Source organism: Suricata suricatta, chromosome 3, assembly GCF_006229205.1.
Source record: "Suricata suricatta isolate VVHF042 chromosome 3, meerkat_22Aug2017_6uvM2_HiC, whole genome shotgun sequence".
Lineage (NCBI taxonomy): Eukaryota > Metazoa > Chordata > Mammalia > Carnivora > Herpestidae > Suricata > Suricata suricatta.
Window position 1 is genome coordinate 60,369,432 of NC_043702.1, and position 23,060 is coordinate 60,392,491.

The window sequence follows — 23,060 nt, forward strand, 5'->3', positions numbered from 1 at the left end:
ATTTAGGCTTTTTCCATGTTTTGGCTATTGTTGACATTGCTGCTATGAACATTGGGGTACATGTGTCAATGTTTTTTAAAAAAAATCTAAAGTCTAGATTACTAGATCTGTTTTCAAGTCCCATAAGTAAAGGAATCATTTTGTGATATAAAACCTGTAATATTTTAGCTAGTTCTTTTCCATATCTTATTATTTAGTTTTAGAATTTTTTTTGTTTTTAATTAATGTAAATATCTTTGCATTTTTTTCCTTTGCAGGTCCTTGTCTATACTGATGGTCAGCATGTCTTCTTTAATATCACGATGTTTTCAAGACCAATTAGTGAACAAAACAGAACATCTTTTTGATGCCATAGATTCTTCCCAGGTCAACGTTGCAAGAAGAATAGTACAATTTCTTCGAAATATTAAATATAGTTATTACCCACTATTAGAAAAGTGTAATATAGTGTTTTTAAGCAACATAAACCACCTAGATTTGGACTCCATCAGTAAAATACTTAGTCTATACCACTCTCTGCAGTTTCATAGTTTTGAATTTATTAAAATGGCTAAAAAGAGGCTAACTGAAATGATTCCTCTGTCCGATCACCCTGATAGCTTTGTAAAACTGTTTGTAGCATTGGGACCCATGGCAGGACCTGAAGAAAAGAAACAGTAAGTTTAGCTCAAAATGCTTTATTTTTCTTGGTGAGACTCTATGGGGCTTTGCAGGTTTAGACCTCCTTGCAGTTCTGGAAGGCACAGATAACATCTCTTTCAGTCCTGGAAGGGAGACATCTCATATGTCTGCTCCTTGATTCTTTCTCTGATTGTTCTAATTTACATCTCTAACTCTTAGTCTATGGCCAAATTCTGAGAAAGGACCAATAACTTCCTGGTGGTGGCCAACACAAAGGATAAGGGTGATGGATATTCTCTGTGGAGAATACCATTTAAGTGTTTTTATTCTCCCTTCCTGGGCCATATGATAGGCTGTACACACAGGTATAAGACTCTCCTATCCCCAATATAGGGTGTGTAATATTCAGAATTATATTAGTGCTAACAATGGACCATTCTGTGCTTTGTGGTTCTCATATTTGTCATCAAAGGCATTTCTTAAGCACTGTGGTAAATGTTCCATTGTCAGGTTGGAGTGAATTTTATCTATCTCCTATTTTTTAAGAATTTCCAGTTTTGCCTGATGCTGATGTAGATAAGACTATTTGGAATATAAAGATGAGCAAACATTAACTTAATGTATGATTACTAGGTATGAGCAAAGAGATAATTATGATTAGTAGGTTCAGTTAAGCAGGAGTTATACGAGTTGCATAATAGAGGTATCTACATCATTACTCTGTTAGCAAAGGATACAGGGAGAGTTTTAATTTTAAGAGTACTTTGAGTTATATTAAGGTATTTAAGGATACATTTTAAGAGACTGTATGAAGATGGGAACAAAATGATTACTTAAAAAGCTTTTATTGGAATTTTATTATTTATTTATTTATTTTTTGGTAACTAAGTACTGTTGGAATCTCATATTCTAAAGCAGTACAAAAGTTGAATTTAACTGGGTCCCTGCCTTCAAGGAGTTTATATTCCAATTGGGAGGATATAAATGTATATATAATTGAAATGCATAAATACAATGCACTGCAATATAGTTGTGAATAAGAACTCAAATTAGTGATACAGATAGTAGACAGGAAAATGAGAGAAAAATATGGACATAAATGGCTGGGAAAAGCTTTGAGGGGAAATTGGGTTTGAAAATGTTTGATAAGGTTGATGAAAAAGATGGTATAGAGCTATCCAGTATGAATACTTCTAAAGTATTCTAGAAGATACAGTTATAAGTAGGTAGTTGTATTAGTGCACAATTTTGGATGATTTCAAAATGGATCATCTTTGTAAATTTTCAGTTTATAGTGTCATAGTATTTAGTAGGTAAGATTTCTGTTAGTATGTAGGTATATTGATTTCCTGATCAGATCTTACTCAATTTAAAATAATTGGGTTATCACTAGATGGTCAATTTTTAGTTCTTTAGCTCTGTAGTCCTGAGTAATTTCACTGAGTTACTATGTTATATAATGATTATAACTTTATCTTATTTGAAAATCAATTTAAAAACCTTTTATGTTTTTTAAGAGATAATTTAAGGTTAGATTGTACCGAAGCCTTAATTCTTTTGATGAAAACAATATATTTTTCTTTATTCAACAATATTTATATTATCTCCTATTAGGTGGGGAGAAAATTAGAATTACATACAGAATTCAGTTTTTGTTTCTATTTCTTTTCTATTTACCTAAGTTCTTACCTAAGAACTGTTATTAAGAAAAAAACTTTCATAGGCTAATCATCGGTTATTCAACATAAAAATATTTTTCTTTGCTTCTAGACTTAAATCAACTCTATTATTGATGTCAGAGGAGCTAACCAGTAAGCAAGCTTTGGCAGTGATGGGAGCAATGGAAGAGATGGAAAGCAGAAATTCACATCTGAATAAAAAGTAGTCTTTCCTGAAATTCATGGCATTATGATTAGTTGTCATTCATAAGTAACTTTTGTTTTGAGGATGCCTTATATTTCTTTCTATAATTAAGCTGTTGGTTTTGAAGAAATAAGGAATTAACATGTAAGACATTGTTCATTAAATAGCTTGCCTTTTAAAGTAGAGATTTTTAAATTGTCTATATTATGTTTCATTTCACCTGCTGCTGTTGTTATTCTCAAGCTAGAATATTATAGTCCAGGAAAGTGGAGGGCATGTATGAGAACTCGAATTGTTTCACACCATAGTTGTTACCTTGAAATCATAACCTCCACATATTGTCTTTTTTTACTTGAAATTTAAGAAGAAAAAAATACATAGTTCAGATTATATATAATGTTTTATTATCAATTATATGTTCCTTTAAAATTTTTTAATATTTTTATTTATTTTTTGAGAGAGAGACCGACAGACAGACAGTGAGAGGGACAGAGCATAGGCTGGAGAGGGGCAGAGAGAGAGTGGGAGATACAGAATCTGAAGCAGGTTCCAGGCTCCGAGCTGTCAGCCCAAAGTCCAATGTGGGACTTGAACTCGCAAGCTGTGAGATTATGACCTAAGCTGAAATCAGACTTTTAACTGACTGAGCCACCCAAGTGCCCTCTGTATGTTCCTTTTTACAGTATTCCTTCTGCTCCATTTCTTGGGGGCATTTCTCATTGCTTTTAATCAGTTCCTTTAGAGAACCAGGGGTTTTAAGGAAGAAAATTCAATCAGTTTTGCTAATTGGTAGTAAATCTTGGTAAAGATTTTTTTGTGGGGAAGATGTGGAATTTGATGGCTGTTTTGTGAGTTTTTTTATTTAGAAAGTGAAACTTTATGCTTTTCCCTTCATTATTTTTAAAAAGTTTATTTATTTATTTTGAGAGGAGAGAGAAAGAGGGAGAGAGAGAATTCCCACACAAGTGGGGAAAAGGCAGAGAGAGAGGGAGAGAATCCGAAGCAGACTCTGCTCTGTCAGTATAGAGCCTGACATGGGCTTCAAACTCACGAACTATGAGATCATGACAAGAGCCGAAATCAAGAGTCGAACAATTAACTGATTGAGCCACTGAGGCAACCCCCCTCCTCTTACTACTAATAATTAAATATTATTTCATTCACACTTCATTGATAGCTCTTATTCTATTTTATTGTTTATATTTCTACCGCTTTCTTGAGACAGCAAACAGAAAACCTTATTTTACTCATTGTTCTCTCTAGCACAGTGTGTACCTGGCATGAACGAGCTTCTCAGTAAGTGTTTAATAAATAAATGAATGAATTGATTATATATTTTATTATTCTTTTTAGAATTGCTTCAATTCTGCATAAACATTTGGATAACTATAAACCAATAGAGTTACTAAAGATAACTCGAGCACTGGTTTTTCTCCATTTTCAAAGTAAAGAGCTGTTTGTGAAACTCAGAGAATTACTGCATAGGTAAGGTTAAAAATCAAAGTGTTTATTTATTTTATGATCTAGGCTCAACATTTGTTTTGTTTGATTATGTAGAGAGTTGTTGGAACTTTTGGAGGCAGAATGAAGTGGCTTATTATTTAAAATATTAACACACTTGTTTCCTCCAATGCCCATTTTGCAAATGCTCATGCTTGGTATATTTTGAAATGAAGCCAGTAGGTTGAGGAGTTCGTAAGGGCATGAATAACAGTAACCCAAGCCAAGGCATTTCCCTTTTATGCAGGAATGGAATAACTACGAAAAATTGGAGCTGCCCAATAAGGCAAAACTCCATTTGAGTTTACTTGCCTGTTTTAAGGCATGTTAGATTGCTTTAAGACATATTAATTTTTTAATTTCTAATTTTTTAAATAAGATATTAGAGTAATATTACTTTAAAAAGCATTTTTGAATAGTAATTTAACATTTTCTGCTTTTCTGTGGACATCACATTCATATTTCAACTAGGAAGTTAATCAATTTTCCATTGATATTTATGGAAATGGAGTCAAAGTGGAATTTTCCATTAAAATTTTTTTATTTTAACATTCAGAATAATGTCTTGAGTGAAACTAAAACTAGATTAATCTTTTTCTCCTCCATTTTTCTATACTAGTTTGATTTAGTTTGATTCCTGGAAGACCAGACATGGGATTCTATGCCATAATCAAAAGAATGGCAAATAGTTGAAAATGATTTTTATTATAATAAAGGGATATGCCAGTAAGGTTAAGAAGGATTTGAACTGAAGAATAAGAGGTGGCACTTTATCAGGTGAAAATTTAGCTTATTAGGTATGTTAGTAGAAAGTTCAGTCTTTTTTTGAAGAAGTAAATTCCTTCTTATTAAGGTAATTATATGCAGGATTATTGTTTCCTAACCCTTTTCATATTTAGCATGGATTTTATATAGCCTTTGAATGAAGAATTTTGTGTTCTAAATTATCATAGACTGGCCTGAGGACATGGTTTATTTGGTCTGCACAGTGTCTTTTTAAAAGTTAAATTACACAATACTATTTGCTTCTAGGTATGTCAACAGAAAAATGAGATCATAAGTGGGAACATATAAGGGAATTCTACTTTACCTGTGATATTGTATTTCCTTTATAGAATGACTTGAAGCAGATATGACAATGTTAAAATTTAGTAATTCTGAGTAGGGATGGCCCTTATATATCTCTGTGGTTTAAAATTTTATCAAAAACTTAGTAGGGAGATGTATGGAAATCATAAGCACTCACTTTCCCTTATTTCAGTGCAAGCAATATCAAGTAGATGTTAGAAGGAACACAATTTAATTAAACTATTCACATAAATGTTTATATAAATAGCTCCTGAAACGATTCAGAGAGCACAGGGAATTCATATACTAGAATAATAGGGGTTTCTGGTGTTTTTATTTATTTATTTATTTATTGCTATATTGAAATGTAATATACATTTCTCCTCCTTACTCTGCTTCTTCTGTCCCACAGGTTAACTACTACACCTAGTTCTTTTTTTTTAATTTATAAGTTTATTGTCAAATTGGTTTCCATATAATACCCAGTACTTCTCCCCACAAGTGCCCCCCTCCATGAACATTACCCCCTTTCCCCCCACCCCCTTCAGGTCTTGGTTCATTTTCAGTATTCAGTAGTCTCTCATGATTTGTGTCCCTCTCTCTCCCCAACTCTCTTTCCCCCCTATGGTCCTCTATTAGGATTTTCCTGTTAGACCTGTGAGTGCAAACATACATTATCTGTCCTTCTCAACACGACTTATTTTGCTTAGCATGACACCCTCAAGGTCCATCCACTTTGCTACAAATGGCCATATTTCATGCTTTCTCATTGTCATGTAGTATTCCATTCTATATATATACCACATCTTCTTGACCCATTCATCAGTGATGACATTAAGGCTCTTTCCATGATTTGGCTATTGTTGAAAGTGCCGCTATGAACATTGGGATACATGTCCTCCTATGCATTAGTACTTCTGCATCCTTTGGGTAAATCCCTGGCAGTGTTATTGCTGGGTCATATGGGAGTTCTACTGATAGTTTTTTGAGGAACCTCCATACTGTTTTCCAGAATGGCTACACCAGTTTACATTCCCACCAACAGTGCAGGAGGGTGCCCATTTCTCCACATCCTTGCCAGCATCTTTAGTCTCTTGATTTGTTCATTTTAGCCACTCTGACTGGTGTGAGGTGGTATCTCAGTGTGGTTTTGATTTGTATTTCCCTAATGCTGAGTGACGCTGAGCATCTTTTCATGTGCCTCTTGGCCATGTGAATGTCCTCTTTGGAGAAGTGTCTGTTCAGATCTGCCCATTTCTTCACTGGATTACTTGTTTTTCGGGTATGGAGTTTAGTGAGTTCCTTGTAGATTTTGGATACTAGCCCTTTATCCGATATGCCATTTCCCATTCTGTCAGTTGCCTATTAGTTCTATTGATTGTTTCCTTTGCAGTGCAGAAGCCTTTTATCTTGATGAGGTCCCAATAGTTCATTTTTGTTCTTGATTCCCTTGCCTTTGGGGATGTGTCGAGGAGGAAATTGCTGCGATTGAGGTCAAGGAGACTATTTCCTGCTTTCTTCTCTAGGGTTTTGATGGTTTCCTGTCTCACATTCAGGTCCTTTATCCATTTTGAGTTTATATTTGTGAATGGTGTAAGAAAGTCATCTAGTTTCTTTCTTCTACATGTTGCTGTCCAGCTCTCCCAATACCACCTGTTGAGGCTGTTTTTCCACTAGATACTCTTTCCTGTTTTGTCAAAGATTAATTGACCATACACTTGTGGGTCCAGTTCTGGGCTCTCTATTCTATTTCATTGGCCCATGTGTCTGTTTTTGTGCCAATACCACACTGTCTTGATGATGACAGCTTTGTAGTAGAGACTAAAGTCTGGGATTGTGATGCCTCCTGTTTTGGTTTTCTTCTTCAATATTACTTTGGCTATTCGGGGTTTTTTGTGGTTCCATATGAATTTTAAGATAGTTTGTTCTAGCTTTGAGAAGAATGTTGGTGCAACTTTGATGGGGATTGCATTGAATGTGTAAATTGCTTTGGGTAATAATAACATCGTAACAATGTTTATTCTTCCAATCCATGAGCATAGAACGTTTTTCCATTCCTTTGTGTCTTCTTCAATTTCCTTCATAAGTCTTCTATAGTTTTCAGCATATAGGTCCTTTACATCTTTGGTTAGGTTTATTCCTAGGTGTTTTATGATTTTTCATGTAATTGTGAATGGGATCCATTTCTTGATTTCTCTTTCTGCTGCTTCATTTTTGGTGTATAAGTTGTACCCTGCAACTTTACTGAATTCATTGATCAATTCTAAAAGGCTTCTGGTGGAGTCGATGGGGTTTCCCATGTAGAGTATCATGTCATCAGCGAAAAGTGAAAGTTTGACTTCATCTTTGCCAATCTGATGCCTTTTATTTCATTTTGGTGAGAGTGGACATCCCTGTCATGTCCCTGATTTCAGGGGGAAAGCTCTCAATTTTCCCCCATTGAGGATAACATTAGCTGTGGGCTTTTCATAAATGGCTTTTATGATGTTTAAGTAAGTTCCTTCTATCCCGACTTTCTCGAGGGCTTTTATTAAGAAAAGATGTTGTATTTTGTCAAGTGCTTTTTCTACATCTATCAACAGGATCATATGTTGGGTCATATGTTTTTTTTCTTTTCTTTCATTAATGTGATTTAATTGATGGATTTGTGAATATTGAACCAGCCTTGTAACCCAGGAATGAATCCCACTTGATCATAATGGATAATTCCTTTTATATGCTGTTGACTGATTTGCTAGTATCTTGTTGAGCATTTTTGCATCTGTATTCATTAAGGATATTGGCCTGTAGTTCTCTTTTTTTGTTGGGTCTCTGCCTGGCTTAGGAATCAAAGTGCTATTTGCTTCCTACAATGAGTCCGGAAATCTTCCTTCCATTTCTATTTTTTGGAATAACTTGAGAAGGATCAGTGTTAACTCTGCTTTAAATGTCTGGTAGAATTCCTCTGGGAAGGCATCTGGTCCTGGGCTTTTATTGGTTGGGAAATTTTTGATAATTGATTTGATTTCTTCACTGGTTATGGGTCTGTTAGATTTTCTATCTCTTCCCATTTGAATTTTGGTAGTGCATGTGCATTTAGGAATTTGTCCGTTTCTTCTAGATTGTCCAGTTTGTTGGCATGTAATTTTTCATAGTAATCTCTGATGATTGCTTGTATTTCCAAAGGATCTGTTGTAATAGATCCATTTTCCTTCATGATTTTGTCTATCTGAATGTTCTCTCTTTTCTTTCTGAGGAGCCTAGCTAGAGGTTTATCAATTTTGTTTATTTTTTCAAAAAACCAACTTTTGGTTTCATTGATCTTTTCAGTTGTTTTTGTGGATTCTATCTTCTACTACACCTAGTTCTAACTGCCTGGATTAGTTTTGTCTATTTTGTGTCTGGCTTCTTTTGGCTCAATATTATGTTTATGAGATTCACCCATGTTTTTGTTGTATGGTATTCTCTTTGTAAGAGTATAACAAAAATATTTTTATTCATTTTACAGACAATGGATATTTTGTTTTCAGTTTGGGGCTATTATGAATAGTGCTGTTATGAATATCCTCATGTGTATCTTTTAGTAAACATATGTATGAACTTCTGTAGATATTTACCAAGGAGTATAATTTTTGGTTCATAGAGTAAATATATGTCTATCCTCAGTAAATCCTGGTAAATGGTTTTCTTGAGTGGCTGTACCAGTTTATATTCCCACCAGAAGAATGTGAGCATTCCTATTCCATGTCCCCGCCAGTACTTGTGTATTTTTATTTTCTCATTAACCATCTTGGTGGGTATGTGGTGGTATTGTAAGTGAACATGCATGCACATGTAAGTTTTGGAATTTGAGGAAATATTTCCAAGAAAAACATCAAGTGGAGGTTGAAGAGATCATATCTGTTGGGAGTTTACTTTTAGACAAGTATCACAAGGTTGCAAATATTGAGAGTTCTATCTATCTCTCACGTCAGTTCTGCAAACAGATATAGCTTTTGGGGCTTTCTTTCTTTACATAAAAGGGTGTATTTATTTTTTGTGGTTATAATAATAAAATATTCATTTAGTACTAATTGAGTACCTACTTTGTGTCAGGCACTGGGCCAAACATTATATAACAATTATTTTTCAAATTTTGGAAAGTAGAAAAAAGTATAAAGAAGAAAATAAAAATCATTCCTAAACTCATTCATCCACTGACAACAGCTTGGTTTATTATTTGTGATATGTACTTAACATGTGTGTGTATAAAATTTTTTTTTCTCCTAGTTGAGAATACAGTTTTGTACTTTTCCCCGCACTTAACCTTACCCACTTAGCATTTTCTCACATTATTTAGAACTATTTGTAAATTTTTTTATGACTGGATATTACCTATTATATGACTACACAATAATTCACTTAAGTGTTCTGTCATTGAATATTTAGTTTTCAAATTTTAGCCATGTAAAACTATAATGAATTAATGTAACACAAATCTTTGCTAGCATCTTATTTTTCTTTCATAATTCTATATATAAAAAATTAAAAAAATTTTTAATGTTTATTTATTGAGAGAGAGAGTGACAGAAACAGAGAATGAATGGGGGAGGGGCAGAAAGAGAGGGAGACACAGAATCTGAAGCAGGCTCCAGGCTCTGAGCTGTCAGCACAGAGCCTGAGGTGAGGCTTGAACCCACAAACTGTGAGATCATGACTTGAGCTGAAACGACTGAGGCACCCAGGCACCCCTAAAAGATTTTGTTTTAAATTTAAGTCTGGTTTACATTTGCCCACATTTTAGATTATTTTCTTAGTCTAGTTTCCTAGATAGGAATTGACCATATCGAATGATATAATTGCTTTTCCGATTTAAAATGCTCGTGTTGATGGACCCTTGCTAGCATTAACTATTATGATTATTTTAATATACTAATTTAATATTTTAAAAAGTAGCTCAACAACTTTGTTTTAATTCAGAAATGATTTTTTCTTTTAGTATATCTAAGCCAAAAGAGTCTTTAAAGCTCTGTTTTCTATTTGCAACTTAACAATTGCTGTCCTGGTGGCAGGAATCTTATGCTGGGGGGTGAGACTGTTCTCATGGGAATTCGGGGAAAAGTAGAAAATGGGGTCACTTGTATGTTCCGTGTTTTCTGTGTTTTTAAGGTTGGACTTCCTATATAGCACTAGCGGAAAGTTAACTAATGTTAACTGACCAACTGAGATTGGTTTGCTAGGGACTACGGTTTCGTTTTTGCCGAAAATATTTAGGATGTGCCCTAGAAAATCTTAAGACTTCTCTTAGTAAACTTTTGTGGACCTGTTATCCTTGAATTTATCTTAAACTAACTTGTATTTTAAGCCTACCATACCTACTAATTATAATAATAATTATATATTTAGACTTTAAATATATTTCATTTTTGTTGCTGATTTATTGATTTTGTTCTTTTCATTTTCTCCCCCTTCCTTTGTAGTTATTTGAAAATTAGTGTTACACCTAGGGAGATTTCTGTCCTGGTCTCTGCCCTTTCCATTCTTCCATCTACTCACCTAGATGAACTGGTGATATCTCGAATTGAAGCAGTTTTACCACAGTGTGACCTAACTGACCTGAATAGTTTCGCCACATCTGTTTTGAGATGGATTTATTACGATTGCACGTATCTGGATAATACTTCTGGGAAACAATTGAAACTACTTCAAAAACTAGATCACTATGGTCTTCAGAGACTACAAAAATGCACCAATTTGAATCTGTTATGGGAAGAAGTTAGATCTTTAAAAGGAGAATGGTTTGCCGAGTCACTTCTTGAAGAAACAGTTGCTGCCTTACACCGTTTGGTGGATGAAATTAATTACAAAAATGTTGCCGAGATTGCATCTTTTATATCTAAAACTAACTACCTCAGTACTTTGCTACTTGATAGGATGGCCTCATTGGTCCTTCAGCAGATTGAAAAGGTGAAATTGAGTTTTATGTAGTTGTCCATTTCTAAAAACATAAATGTGCATCTTAAGTATTTTGAGGACTTAACTGGAATTTGAAGATTAAAAATCAAATTCTAGGGTCTGGTTCTGCAATTTGTTCCTCTAAAGTTTCTTCCTTCAGTAGTGTAGATTTGGGGAGATTAGCAGTCATCTTTTGGTTCACTACAATATTTTTAGGATCTGTAGTCAAATTTCATTATTTAGAAGGAAATACTTAATAGTACTTGTATTAGGAAAGTGGAGTATGAATGGGTTTTTTTTCTTATTTCTATAATCCTGTGATACTACTTTTACTAAGAACGACTCCATTCAAAAGCATAAGTGTGAAAAATGAGAAAAATATAAGGTATACACTGACTTGTGTATTTTTAAGTTGTCAGTGTGTTTTCTTACAAATTTATTTCTGGAACTTGTAAAACGTTGCTTTTCAGATTATGTGAGAAGAAACTCACTTATTAAAATCTCTTGTCTGTATCAAATAAGGCTTTTACTTACAAGACAATATTTCTCCCAAATTAAAATAAAAGTCTCTTGTACCTGGCAGTCATTAAGTTTTGGATGAATGAATGAATAATGAAATTAAAAAATTAATTAATGAAAGAGAAATAAATTCTAATGATTATAAACTAATTAACTCCCTTAATTACATTATATAATGAGTCTATATAATGTGTTGATATGACAGAAATTAGTGATACTATTTCCTATTCTTTAGTAATGACTAATGAATCCTGGAACAGGATTTTACACCTAACAAAATTAATTTGCAGATTATCTGATTAATTTTTTCTGCATTGATACTTATAGTTACTAGAAACTAGTGGTAGGAGTCAGGAGATTATAGCAGAGTGGAAAAATTAGTAAGTAGTGCTGCATTTATCATTTTACTGTAGGCATGTTCATTTAACTATCGGCGTGTTAGAAAAAATTTCTACCTAAAATAATAATAAGGTTAAAATTTAGTTTTACTGAAGTTTAAACTATAATATTTTGTTGTGTTTATACAGATCCATCCTTTTGCGATCTTTGCTATTATTCTTCCATTTAGCATCTTGAACTATGATCCACCTCAAAGAGATGAATTTTTTGGAATTTGCATTCAACACCTTCATTCTCACTTAAGTAGGTATATACTGTTTGGCAGTACATTGATAAGTAAGTTGCTGGATACCATTGCCACTCTGATAAGAGATACCCTTCATTTAAGGGGTAACCATAACAGCCATGAGTTCTAGACCTAAAAAAATGTTTGTAACCATTTTTGAAATATTTTTATTATGAAAAAATGTCAAACTTGAAAACATGGAAAGAATCAAAGAGCCCCTATATACTCAATGGGCAGATTCAGTAATTGTTAACATTTTATCATATTTGCTTTAGTGTTTATATTTCTCTTGCTGTCTTATTTTTTTCAGAGTCATTTCACAGTAAGTTGTAAGCATTGTGTCCCTTTACCCCAATTGCTTCAGCATAAACCTCCTAAAAACAATGACCACTTCACCACAATGCAGTTATCACACCTAAGAAAATGAATAGTCCCTAAAATCTAATACACAGTCCGTGGTACTCCAAATACCCATCAGAATGGTTATTTTGGATCCAGGATCTAATCAAGGACCACCCATTGCATTAGGATGATCTCTTTAGTCTCCTATAGTCTAAATATTGTTTTTTTTTCTTTCCCTTGTCATTGACTGATACTATGATATGAGGACTGTGTCTGATACTACTTTGTCTGCAAATAGACAAATAAAATGGGCTGTTGTGATATGTATATATTTAGTCCTGAATTGATGTATGCATGTATGGCATTCACATACACCCCTTTTTAGGAACAGAGCTGTGTATAGAAAGAGGAGACTTGAATCTGAGACTTAGAGTGTGCTCTCCCACTTGTTCAGTCTTGTGTCCACAACCAGAAGGAAATGAAAGGACATCCTTTTTAAAAAATAAAATAAAATAAAGCATTTAAGAGAATAAAGGTTGAGAAATATAGCTTTGATTTTTTAAGACTACTAAGAGAATGTTTGGCAAATTCTTGGAGGCCTTTATAAGTAAAATTTTAAATAATGGTATGACAATTTTATTGAACAAATATCATTTTGACCAGTTACTATTAACCTCATTTATGACTTGATTTTGATTTATTAAGTAGACTCAGCAAAAAAATCCAGAAGAAAAGATTTAACATTTTTGTTGTCCTTTCTAAGAATATTGCTACCAATAGGGACCTTTTCCTTCTCATCAGAAATGTGTCTTGGATGAAGCAAATGAGCTAAATAACCTCAGTCTTGTACTCTGGGACATATGTGTGCTGTTGGGGGACAGGAAAGGGATGAGGTGCTGTATGAAACCTGAGCTTCACATGTGTCTACACTCGGCCTGCGTATTTGAGATCCCTACCTAGCAGCACAGTATAGTAGTCTGGCCTCCACTTGCTGCTAACTGGATGACTTTAGGCAAGTCATCTAACTTCTCTGTGCCTTTGTCTACTTATTTACAAACAGGAGATAATAATTGTTCCTGCCGTATAGTGAAGTGAGATTTCAATGAGCTAATATGTATGTAAAGTTCTTGGAATGATACCTAACACATTCTCTTTTATTTAAGTTTATTTATATACTTTGAGAGCGAGCGAGCGTGTGCACGCACGAGTGGGGGAGAGGAAGAAAGAGGGGCAGAGCGGAAGGGAGGAGCCTGACGTGAGGCTTGATCTCATGACTGCGAGATCATGACCTGAGCAGATATCTAGAATTGGTGGCTCAACCGAGCTAGCCACCCAGAGGCCCCAATACCTAACACATTCTGAGCAATATTATAGTTACCATCAATTTATCAAGACCAGGACCACTTTTTACATACACTATTGACCTTTTGTTTTGAATTCTTTCTCTTTTCAAAAGCAATTTAAAACACTTTTAATGGAAGTAAAATAATAATACAGGAATATTTACATATCCTTAGCATGTAGTATGAATTTATACAAATTGAATCAGTCAAGGAATCTGATCCAGGTGAAGAAACTGTGTTACCACAGTGTCCTTCTCTCCTGTCCCCCTTTCCTATTCTACTCCTACCCAAAGGTAAGCAGTTCACCACTATCCTGTCTCATAACGTATAGATTAGTTTTGTCAGGGCTAGGTTTGTATTGAAAAAAAAGGCTGTGTTTGTATTATTTTTTAAAAACCTGGTTTGACCTGAATAAAGTGCGTACTTATGTATATGTAAGGTGGCTGTACGTTATAAATTTTTTAATGTTAATTTTGTTTTAGGTGTATTGGATCCTGTCATGTTAGTGTTTCTTGGTTTCTCTTTGGCCACACTTGAATATTTTCCAGAAGATCTGCTGCAGGCTATTTTTAACATCAAATTCTTAGCCAAAATGGATTCTCAACTTGAACGTATGTATCTACATTTTAATTTATCAAGTTATTACTTGTACTTTATATCCAAGTTTCAACTCTACCTCTACTGAAGCACTTAAATATTAATATACGTCCCTCTGTTTATAAGAGTATTTCCTGCTTCTTGTAGAAAACTTGGAAAACATAAAAAAGTATAAAACCGAAACTAAAATACTGCTCATAATCTTACTGCCAAGCGAAACTATCACTTTAAATAAAGGTTTGAGGTGTATCTTTCTTTTCTGTCTCTCTCCTGATCTTATGTGTATGTTTATGTATCTATATGTATTTTAAAACAAATTTGGATTACTTACATATTCACTTTTATATATTGTCTTTGGTATATTTTTTGGAACTACTTTACATATATTTTGGAACTATATTTTGAAGAGTTCTGCATGCCATTAGGTATTTTTCAATGGCATGATTTTTTTAGTATATGTATAGTCTGTCATGATACAAATGTGATAACACTTGTTATCATGTAGGTTGTTTCCAGTTCTTCATTATTATAAATAATGATTGTTACAAATCATTGACCTGATCTTTGTTTCTTTGGGATAGGTTCCGAATGTAAAATATTAGGTCAATGAAAATTCTTTGGTAGTATTTTAAAAAATGTAGTTCTAATATTTTTGATTAATGAAGACAACATAGGAGTTGTTCCTAATCATGCCATTGAATAATTTAAAAACATAAAGCATGTGTGTGCAAATGAAGCAATTTTACAATATGAGAATAAAAGTACTAGCAAATAGTGGGGATAAATAAATGTGAAAAACCTGTCAAAATCCATTAATGTTTTATTTTTGTTTTCAGTTTTGTGTTCATCTCTAAGTATGAGGGTCCAGTTACGTCTCATGGAATTAAATAGAGCAGTCTGCTTGGAGTGTCCCGAGTATCAGATTCCATGGTTTCATGACCGCTTCTGCCAACAACAGTATAATAAAGGTTTGAGTTTTCTTTGGGTCAGACAGCAAAGTTCAATTCCAAAGTAAACTTTAGGCAGTACCTTGCTAAGCCTAACTCTGACACCAGAGTTGCTCTGAGTACCATGACCTGTTTAATAGAACCATTTTGTAAGTAGATTTGTGTTACAAGAATTTCTTAATATTTAGGACACTAATCCTCTTTCAGTAGAAACCACAGAACTTGTATTGTTCTGACTTTAATATCATTGCATATGGTATTATACTGAAGCTCTTGTCGAAAATACTAATCTTTGTTTTTCGGTTTGCAGAATTGGGAAGATTTTCATTAAAAAATGGATTAACCTATTTTAAGTGAAGTAATTATTATTATTTTTATTTTCATAAAGATATTGGAAGCATGAATGGAGCACAACAGCAGATTTATAAAATGTTAGCAGAAGTGTTAGGAGGAACCAATTGTGTAAAAGCCTCAGTTCTTACACCTTATTACCACAAAATAGGTAAGTCTTTGGCAGACTATTAAGTACTTTCAGAAGACTATAAAAGTTTTATAAACATTTTTTAAAAATTTTATTTCTTATTTGTTCTTGAGAAACAGAGTATGAGCAGAGGAGGGGCAGAGAGAGAGAGGGAGAATCACAAACAGGCTGCACACTGTAGGCCCAGAGCCCCACGTAGGGTTTGAGCCCATGAACTGTGAGATCATGACTTGAGCCAAAATCAAGAGTCAGACGCTTAACCAAATGAGCCACTCAGGCGCCCCAGAAGACTGAACTAATTAAAATAGAATCATCTCATCAAATGGAAATTTCCAAACAGACTGAAATAGCAAGAAGAGTACAGTGATTTCTCAAGTTCCCATGGTCCAGCTTTGATAACCATCAGCATTTTGCTGTTTTTCAAAAAAAATTATTACCAATCTTACTAATTCTAAGTAAAACCCAGAGGTGCATGGGTGGCTCAGTTGGTTAAGCATCTGGCTTTGGCTTAGGTCATGATCTCACAGGTTGTGAGCTCGAGTCCCGCATCAGGCTCTGTGCTGACTGCTTAGAGGCTGGAGCCTGCGTTGGATTCTGTGTCTCCCTCTCTCTCTCTCTCTGCCCCTCCCCCACTCATGTGCTCACTCACGCTCTCTCTCTCAAAAAGTAAATAAACATTAAAAAATATTTTTTAAAAATTCTAAGTAAAACCCAGATTCAGATTCACTGAACATTCCTAGATATTCAAAACTTTTTTTCCTCTCCATTAAGTACCCTAAAAGTCAGGGAAATGATTTTTCACAATTTCATTGTTTTAAGTTCATCACAAAAACTAAGTTGGATTATCAACCAGGATGAAGATTTCCGTAAGTGTGTATGCTAAACTCTAACCTGGTTAACCTTGTTTTTCAGTGGTCTGGTTGTAGAAGGTATTCTGATTTTATTATGGATGACATAAAGTGGGTGGCTAGCTGATAAATTGGATGGAAACATAAGATTTAAAAAAAAAACCCTAAATTCCGGGCACCTGGGTAGCTCAGTCAGTTAGGTGTCTGACTCTTGATCTTGGCTCAGGTCATGATCTTGCGGTTCGTGAATTCGCGTTCCATATTGAGCTTTGTGCTGATGCCTCAGAGCCTGCTTGGGATTTTGTCTCTCCTTCTTTCTGCTCCTCACCTGCTTGTTCTTGCTCTCTCTCTCTCTCTCTCAAAGTAAATAAATAAACTCAAAAATAACTAAATTCAAATGGTGGGCTTAAAGGAAAAGATGAGATTTTAAGAGGATTAACATAAACTTTCTAAATTTAGGATTAGAAAACTAATGCATATAGGATGTCATAAAGGATTATAAGCTTGACATAAGCTAATATTATAAAGGGTTGCCAAAAATCAAATACTACTTTAAACTGTGTTATTAAGAATAATAACAAAGTTGGTAGTCCTACTGTATTCTGTCCTTCAGACGTATCTTAGTATTTTATTCTTCTTTTGAGCAATGCATTTTGTGAAAGGATCTAGAAATCATGTCTTACAACTGGAGAGGACAGAAACCGCACAGATTCAGCCTCTGAGCAAGTTCCTAAACCTTCGAATTTTATTAGTTTCTTCATTTGTAAATGGGGATAATAATGCCCACTTAATAGGATTACCTGACATTGCATAAAAAGCATTTAGCACTGTTCTTGGAACATAGTGAGTGCTCAATAAATTTTATTTAAAAGCTAGGAATGTTTAATTTGAAAACTGGAAGAGTTATGGTGGGCATATGTAATGTTTGAAGGATTGCTATGTGAAAGAACTGGATGTTTATCTCAAGGGTAAAAATATGGGGAAAAAAGGAATATTTTAAGTCAGGAGAGTTTTATGAAAGATTTGTCAAAAAATGAAATAATGGGCCGCCTTGTGAAGAAGAAATGTCTATGGAAGAAGCTGGGTGATCAGATGGTGCGTGTGTGTGTGTGTGTATGTGATTATCATATTCAGCAGAAGGCTGACCCAGTAGTAATTGATACGTCCTTCTTGGACTACAAAACACATATTCTCAGTTGTTTGGCTTTATATTAGTCAGGATTATGTTTGGCTGTGAGTGACAAAAATCCACAAATAATAGGAACTTAACAAAATTTATTTCCTTCTCCCCAGGGCTGGAATGCCAGCTCCACAAACATTAAAAATCAAGATTCTTCTAGTTTATCATAATTTACCACCTCAACATATAGCTTCTACTTTATGGTCCAAAATGACTCCTTCTACTTTAGCCAACACATCTATAATCGGAGCAGAAAGGGGGAGGGAAGAAAAGGGAAGAGTGTCCCTTTGAGTACAGTTCCTTGACGTTTCAAATATCATTTTTGGGAGGTGGGGAGGAGAGAGAGAGAGAAAGAGTGAGAGAGAGAGAGAGCATGAGCAAGAAAGGGACAGAGAGAGAGACGGAGAATCCCAAGCAGGGTCCATACTGCCATCACGGAGTCTGACGCAGGCCTTGATCCCATGAACCGTGAGACCATGATCTGAGCCAAAATCAAGACTTGGACACTTAGCCAACTGAACCACCCAGGCACCTCTTGCACTTACCATTTTTAATTATACCCCAAGGCCACACTTGACTATGTGGAAGTTTAGAAATTATGCTTTTTATACCGAGTTATCATGACTCAGCTAATTCTATTATTAAAAACGAATGGAAGTATTAAGTATTGGGGAACAACTTACACTCACTGTGAGAGTATGGGTTTCAAAGACTGACATAGATCTTCCTTGGCTTACCATGGGGTTATATCCCAATAAACCCATTTTACGTTGGAAACGCCGTAAGTCAAAAATGCATTTAACACGCATAACATGCTGATGAACATCACAACTTCGCTTAGCTTACCTAAAATGTGCTCAGAACACTTACATTAGCCTCCAGTTGGGCAAAATCATCTACCACAATTCTTATTTTACAGGAAGGTGTTGAATAGCTCATATAATTTATTGAATATTGTACTGAAAGTAAAAAATAGAATGGTTCTAAATGTGTAGTAGTCTATCCTCACTTTTGCTGCCCAACATCAGAAGAGATTATTGTAGTGGATATTGTTAGCCCTCACATGATCCAAATTCAAAATCTGAGATATGGTTTCTTTTGAATGCATAATCACTTTTGCACCATTTTCAAGTTGAAAACTCATAGGTTGGGGACTGTCTGCATACTCTTGTTAACCTGCACTGTTTAAAATATATCTGTATTTTGGGGCACCTGAATGACTCAGTCGTTTAAGCATCTGACTCTTGATTTCAGCTCAGGTTATGATCCCATAGTTTTTGAGATTGAGCCCTGCGTCGGGCTCTGAACTGACAGGAGCCTGTTTGGGATTCTCTCTCTCCCTGTCTCTCTGCTATCCTCTGCTCATTTTCTCTATCTCGGTCTCCCTCCCTCTCTCTCTCATAAATTAGTAAACTTAAAAAAAATCCATTTTGGGGCACCTGGGTGGCTCAGCTGGTTAGGCCTCTGACTTTGGCCCAGGTCATGATCTCACGGTTCGGGGGTTCGAGCCCCGCATTGGGCTTTGTGCAGACAGCTCAGAGCCTGGATCCTGTCTTCTAATTCTGTGTCTCCCTCTCTCTCTGCCCCTCCCCTGCCCTTGCTCATGCTCTGTCTCTCAAAAAATAAAATAAAATGTAAAAAAAAAAAAGGAAAAAAAAATCCATTTTTATTTTTGACAGAGAGAGTGCGTACATGAGAGCTTGGTAGGGACAGACAGAGAGACAGGATCCCCAGTGGGCTCTGTGCTGACAGCAGAGAGCCGGATGATGGAGCTGGAACTCAGGAACTGGAAGATAATGACCTGAGCCGAGTCAGATGTTTAACTGACTCAGCCACCCAGGGGCCCCAATAATTTCTTAATAGCACATAGCTTGTCAATGTTTGAATGTCTCAATTGTCTTTTATATGTTTTATTTTACTATTTAGTTTTTAAAATCGGGATCCAAACATTACATTTTTAAGTTCTATTTTTTTCCCTTACAATTTACTTATTGAAAAACATTTATTTTCACATTCTTGAGTTTTCCAGTTGCAACCTGTTTTATCACATGCTCCTGTATTCCCTCTTTGTTTTCCTGTAAGCCAGTCCTTAGATCTAGAGGCTTGATTAGATTAGATTTAGGTTGGATTTTTTTGTTGTTGTTTATTTTGCCCAGACTATTTCATAGGTGGTATATACTTCTATTGCATCCTATCAGAAGACATACAATGCTGGTTATTTTGTTTTTATTATATTAAAGGTTAATCAGCGCATCCATTAGAAAGTTTTCCTATCACTTTTTCACCTACAGATTTTATTAGCCATTAAAATTATTGTCTAAACCCATCATTCATTAGGAGAGGTAAAGTAGTGATATTCTGTATTTATCATTTCTTCTGCATTAGTTGGAATTTGTCTAAAAAGAACTTACCCCTATCAACTGTTTGGTTACTCTCATGTACAGTTCATACAAGAAAGACAAGGTACTTGTTTGAACCTTTGCCTTCAGACAAATGGGTTTAGCTTTCTCCAGATGTTACCAAGAGATTTAAGAGGATTAAAATAAAACTTAATGTGATTTGGCCTGTACCAGGGCTAAATAAAACTCCATGCTGAATCTAGTTTAGTAATACTTGCTGGTTGATTTTATTGATTGGTTTTCAAAGACAGGTGCCATTGGACTAGATCTTATAAAACAAGTTGGATAATTAGGGAGGTACATCATTCTTTTGTGTCTATATATATGTATGTCTATGTATGTATGTGTATATACATATTTAAAATATATCTTTAGGGCGCGTGGGTGGCTCAGTCATTTAGGCTTCTTGATTTCATCTCAGGTCATGATCTCATGGTTTGTGAGTTTGATCCCACATCAGGCCCTACACTCATACCACAGAGCCTGCTTCAGATCCTCTGTCTCCCTCTCTCTGCCCTTCCTCCACTCACGTTCTCTCACTCTCTCTCAAAAAATAAATAAATTTAAAAAATTTTAAATAAAATATATCTTTAAACCTATACTGTAGGAATTTATTTAATTCATACTGTTGATTCCTATACTTCCTTATAGATTTTGAGTGTATCTTGGATAAAAGAAAAAAACCTCTTCCATATGGAAGCAATAATTTACCTTTGGGAAAACTACCAGAAATGCACAGTGAATCAAATACCCAAATAACTGGATCAAGACTGCCACCAGGAGCCGAAAGGTACTGATTTATTTCTTAGTTTCAGATTTTGTTAATTAAATGTTAAGTCTGGCATAATTTAATGAACTCCGTTACCAAGGATGATTGTAGGAGAATCTGCTGCTCATGTATCTCATGCATTCTGTCTTTCCTTTTCCTGTGTCTTCTGCCTTAATGTCTGCCCTTTGCTGTCCAAAGCCTAGCAGTCTCTCTAACTAAAGTGCTAACCTTCTGATTGTCCTCAGTGGAAGTATATAGTATCTACTTTGAAGCTCCCATACTTCTCTAATTATCCGATAGCACTTAGCCACTTTCTACACTGCATTACAGTTACTTAATACGCATCACGTGTTTTGTGAGACTATAAGCTGTGTCCCTGTTTGTGTCCCTGAGAGTGCTTTCCATAGGGTAGTTGCATAGTAAATATATATTGGACAAGGGGAAAAATGAAAGCATGGAAATTTAACTATAATATAGTATAAATTCGATTGAGTAGGCTTTTTTGTCACTAGTTACCAATTTAAGTAGAATAATTACTTAGCATACTCATTTATCTTCATTTGGCTTTTGTTAATTTATGAAGATGTAACTTTGTTCCTGAAATGCTTACAATTATTTAGTTTCTCATTTTGATTTCAGAAGTAAATTTTTTTTTATCTTATGTAGGATTGCTTTGGAATTTTTGGGTTCAAGAGCTTTTTGTAGAAACATTCCTCACTTAAAGGGAAAATCTGCTATGAAAAAACGACATTTGGAGATTTTGGGGTATCGTGTAATTCAGGTATGAAATACTCATGTAGTTCTGCCCCTAAAAACTCAGAAAACTAGATGCACATGTATTTCCTTTTTTAAAAAAAATTGGTTATAATTAACATACATTGTTATATTCATTTCAGGCATACAACACAATGCTTCAACAACTCTATTCATTACTCAGTGCTTACAATTAAGTGTAGTGATCATGTGTCCTCAAAAATTTTCCAGTCTTCCAGACTAAATTCCCTATGCTCTACTTTTCATCTCCATAAGTTATTTATTTTGCAAGTCAAAGTTTGCACCCTTTATCTATTTCACTCATCCTGCCACCCCTCGCCTATCTGACAACCACCTGTTTGTTCTCTGTATTTAAGAATCTGGTAAACATTAAAAAAAATTTTTTTTAACTAAAAATGGGGCACTTGGGTGGTTCTTTCAGTTAAGCATCCACCTTTGGCTCAGGTCATGATCTTACAGTTCGTGGGTTCTAGCCCCACATTGGGCTCTGTGCTGACAGCTCAGAGCCTGGAGCCTGCTTCGGATTCTGTGTCTCCCTCTCTCTCTGCCCCTCCCCTGCTCATGGTCGATCTCTCTCTCAAAAATAAATAAACATTAAAAAAATTTAAAAAAAAAAGAATCTGGTATTTGGGGCTCTTGGGTGGCTCAGTTGTTAAGCATGGGACTCTTAGGTTGGTTCAGGTCATAATCTATGGTTGTGAGACCAAACCTTGTGTGGGCTCCAAGCTGTCAGCAGGGATTTTCTCTCTTTCTGTGCCTCCCCCTTGCTTGCATGCGTGTACACGTGCGTGCTCGCTCTCTCTACCTCTCTCTCTCTCAAAAAAAAAAAAAGAACTCTGGTTTTTTGGTCTCTTTTTTTTTTTCTTTGTTCATTTGTTTTGTTTCTTAATCACACATGAATGAAGTCATAGGGTATTTGTTTTTCTCTGTCTTAACTTTTTTAACTTAGCATTATACCCTCTAGGTCCATCCAGTAAGTATTCCCTTTTAATGTAAAAGTTCTAGAACTATATTTTTTTGACATTAAAAAAAGTTACATTAAAATATCTCCCAAACGAGCATTCTTCATGTTTTTTGAATAGGAAATAAAAATCATTTATTGGCTCTAGAAGATATTTCAGTTTTTGTATTTATCTTATGAGACAGAGGCACTGTGGAGATGGGCAGAGGTACGAGAGGAAAAGGCTTGTGTGTATGTAGGAAAGGCACACTGTTGGTTTTGTAGGAACAGGAGGATGAAAGCAGCTATGAGGCAGAAGTCTTCTCTGGGA

General features: G+C 34.9%; 1 protein-coding gene across 5 annotated transcripts in view; it reads left to right on the forward strand.

Annotated features, from left to right (window-relative positions):
* FASTKD1 (FAST kinase domains 1) overlaps positions 1-23,060 on the forward strand; it is a 50,468-nt gene that overhangs the window by 27,002 nt on the left and 406 nt on the right. For 4 of the 5 annotated variants that reach the window (XM_029934433.1, XM_029934432.1, XM_029934434.1 and 1 more), the window contains 10 exons: positions 258-656; positions 2,392-2,502; positions 3,838-3,969; positions 10,491-10,977; positions 12,012-12,126; positions 14,277-14,405; positions 15,228-15,359; positions 15,727-15,840; positions 20,898-21,036; positions 21,682-21,796. In XM_029934433.1, coding sequence (XP_029790293.1) covers positions 258-656; positions 2,392-2,502; positions 3,838-3,969; positions 10,491-10,977; positions 12,012-12,126; positions 14,277-14,405; positions 15,228-15,359; positions 15,727-15,840; positions 20,898-21,036; positions 21,682-21,796 — 1,873 coding nt within the window. The remainder of the gene's footprint in view (positions 1-257; positions 657-2,391; positions 2,503-3,837; positions 3,970-10,490; positions 10,978-12,011; positions 12,127-14,276; positions 14,406-15,227; positions 15,360-15,726; positions 15,841-20,897; positions 21,037-21,681; positions 21,797-23,060) is intronic. The other variant, XM_029934435.1, reaches the window with a different exon arrangement.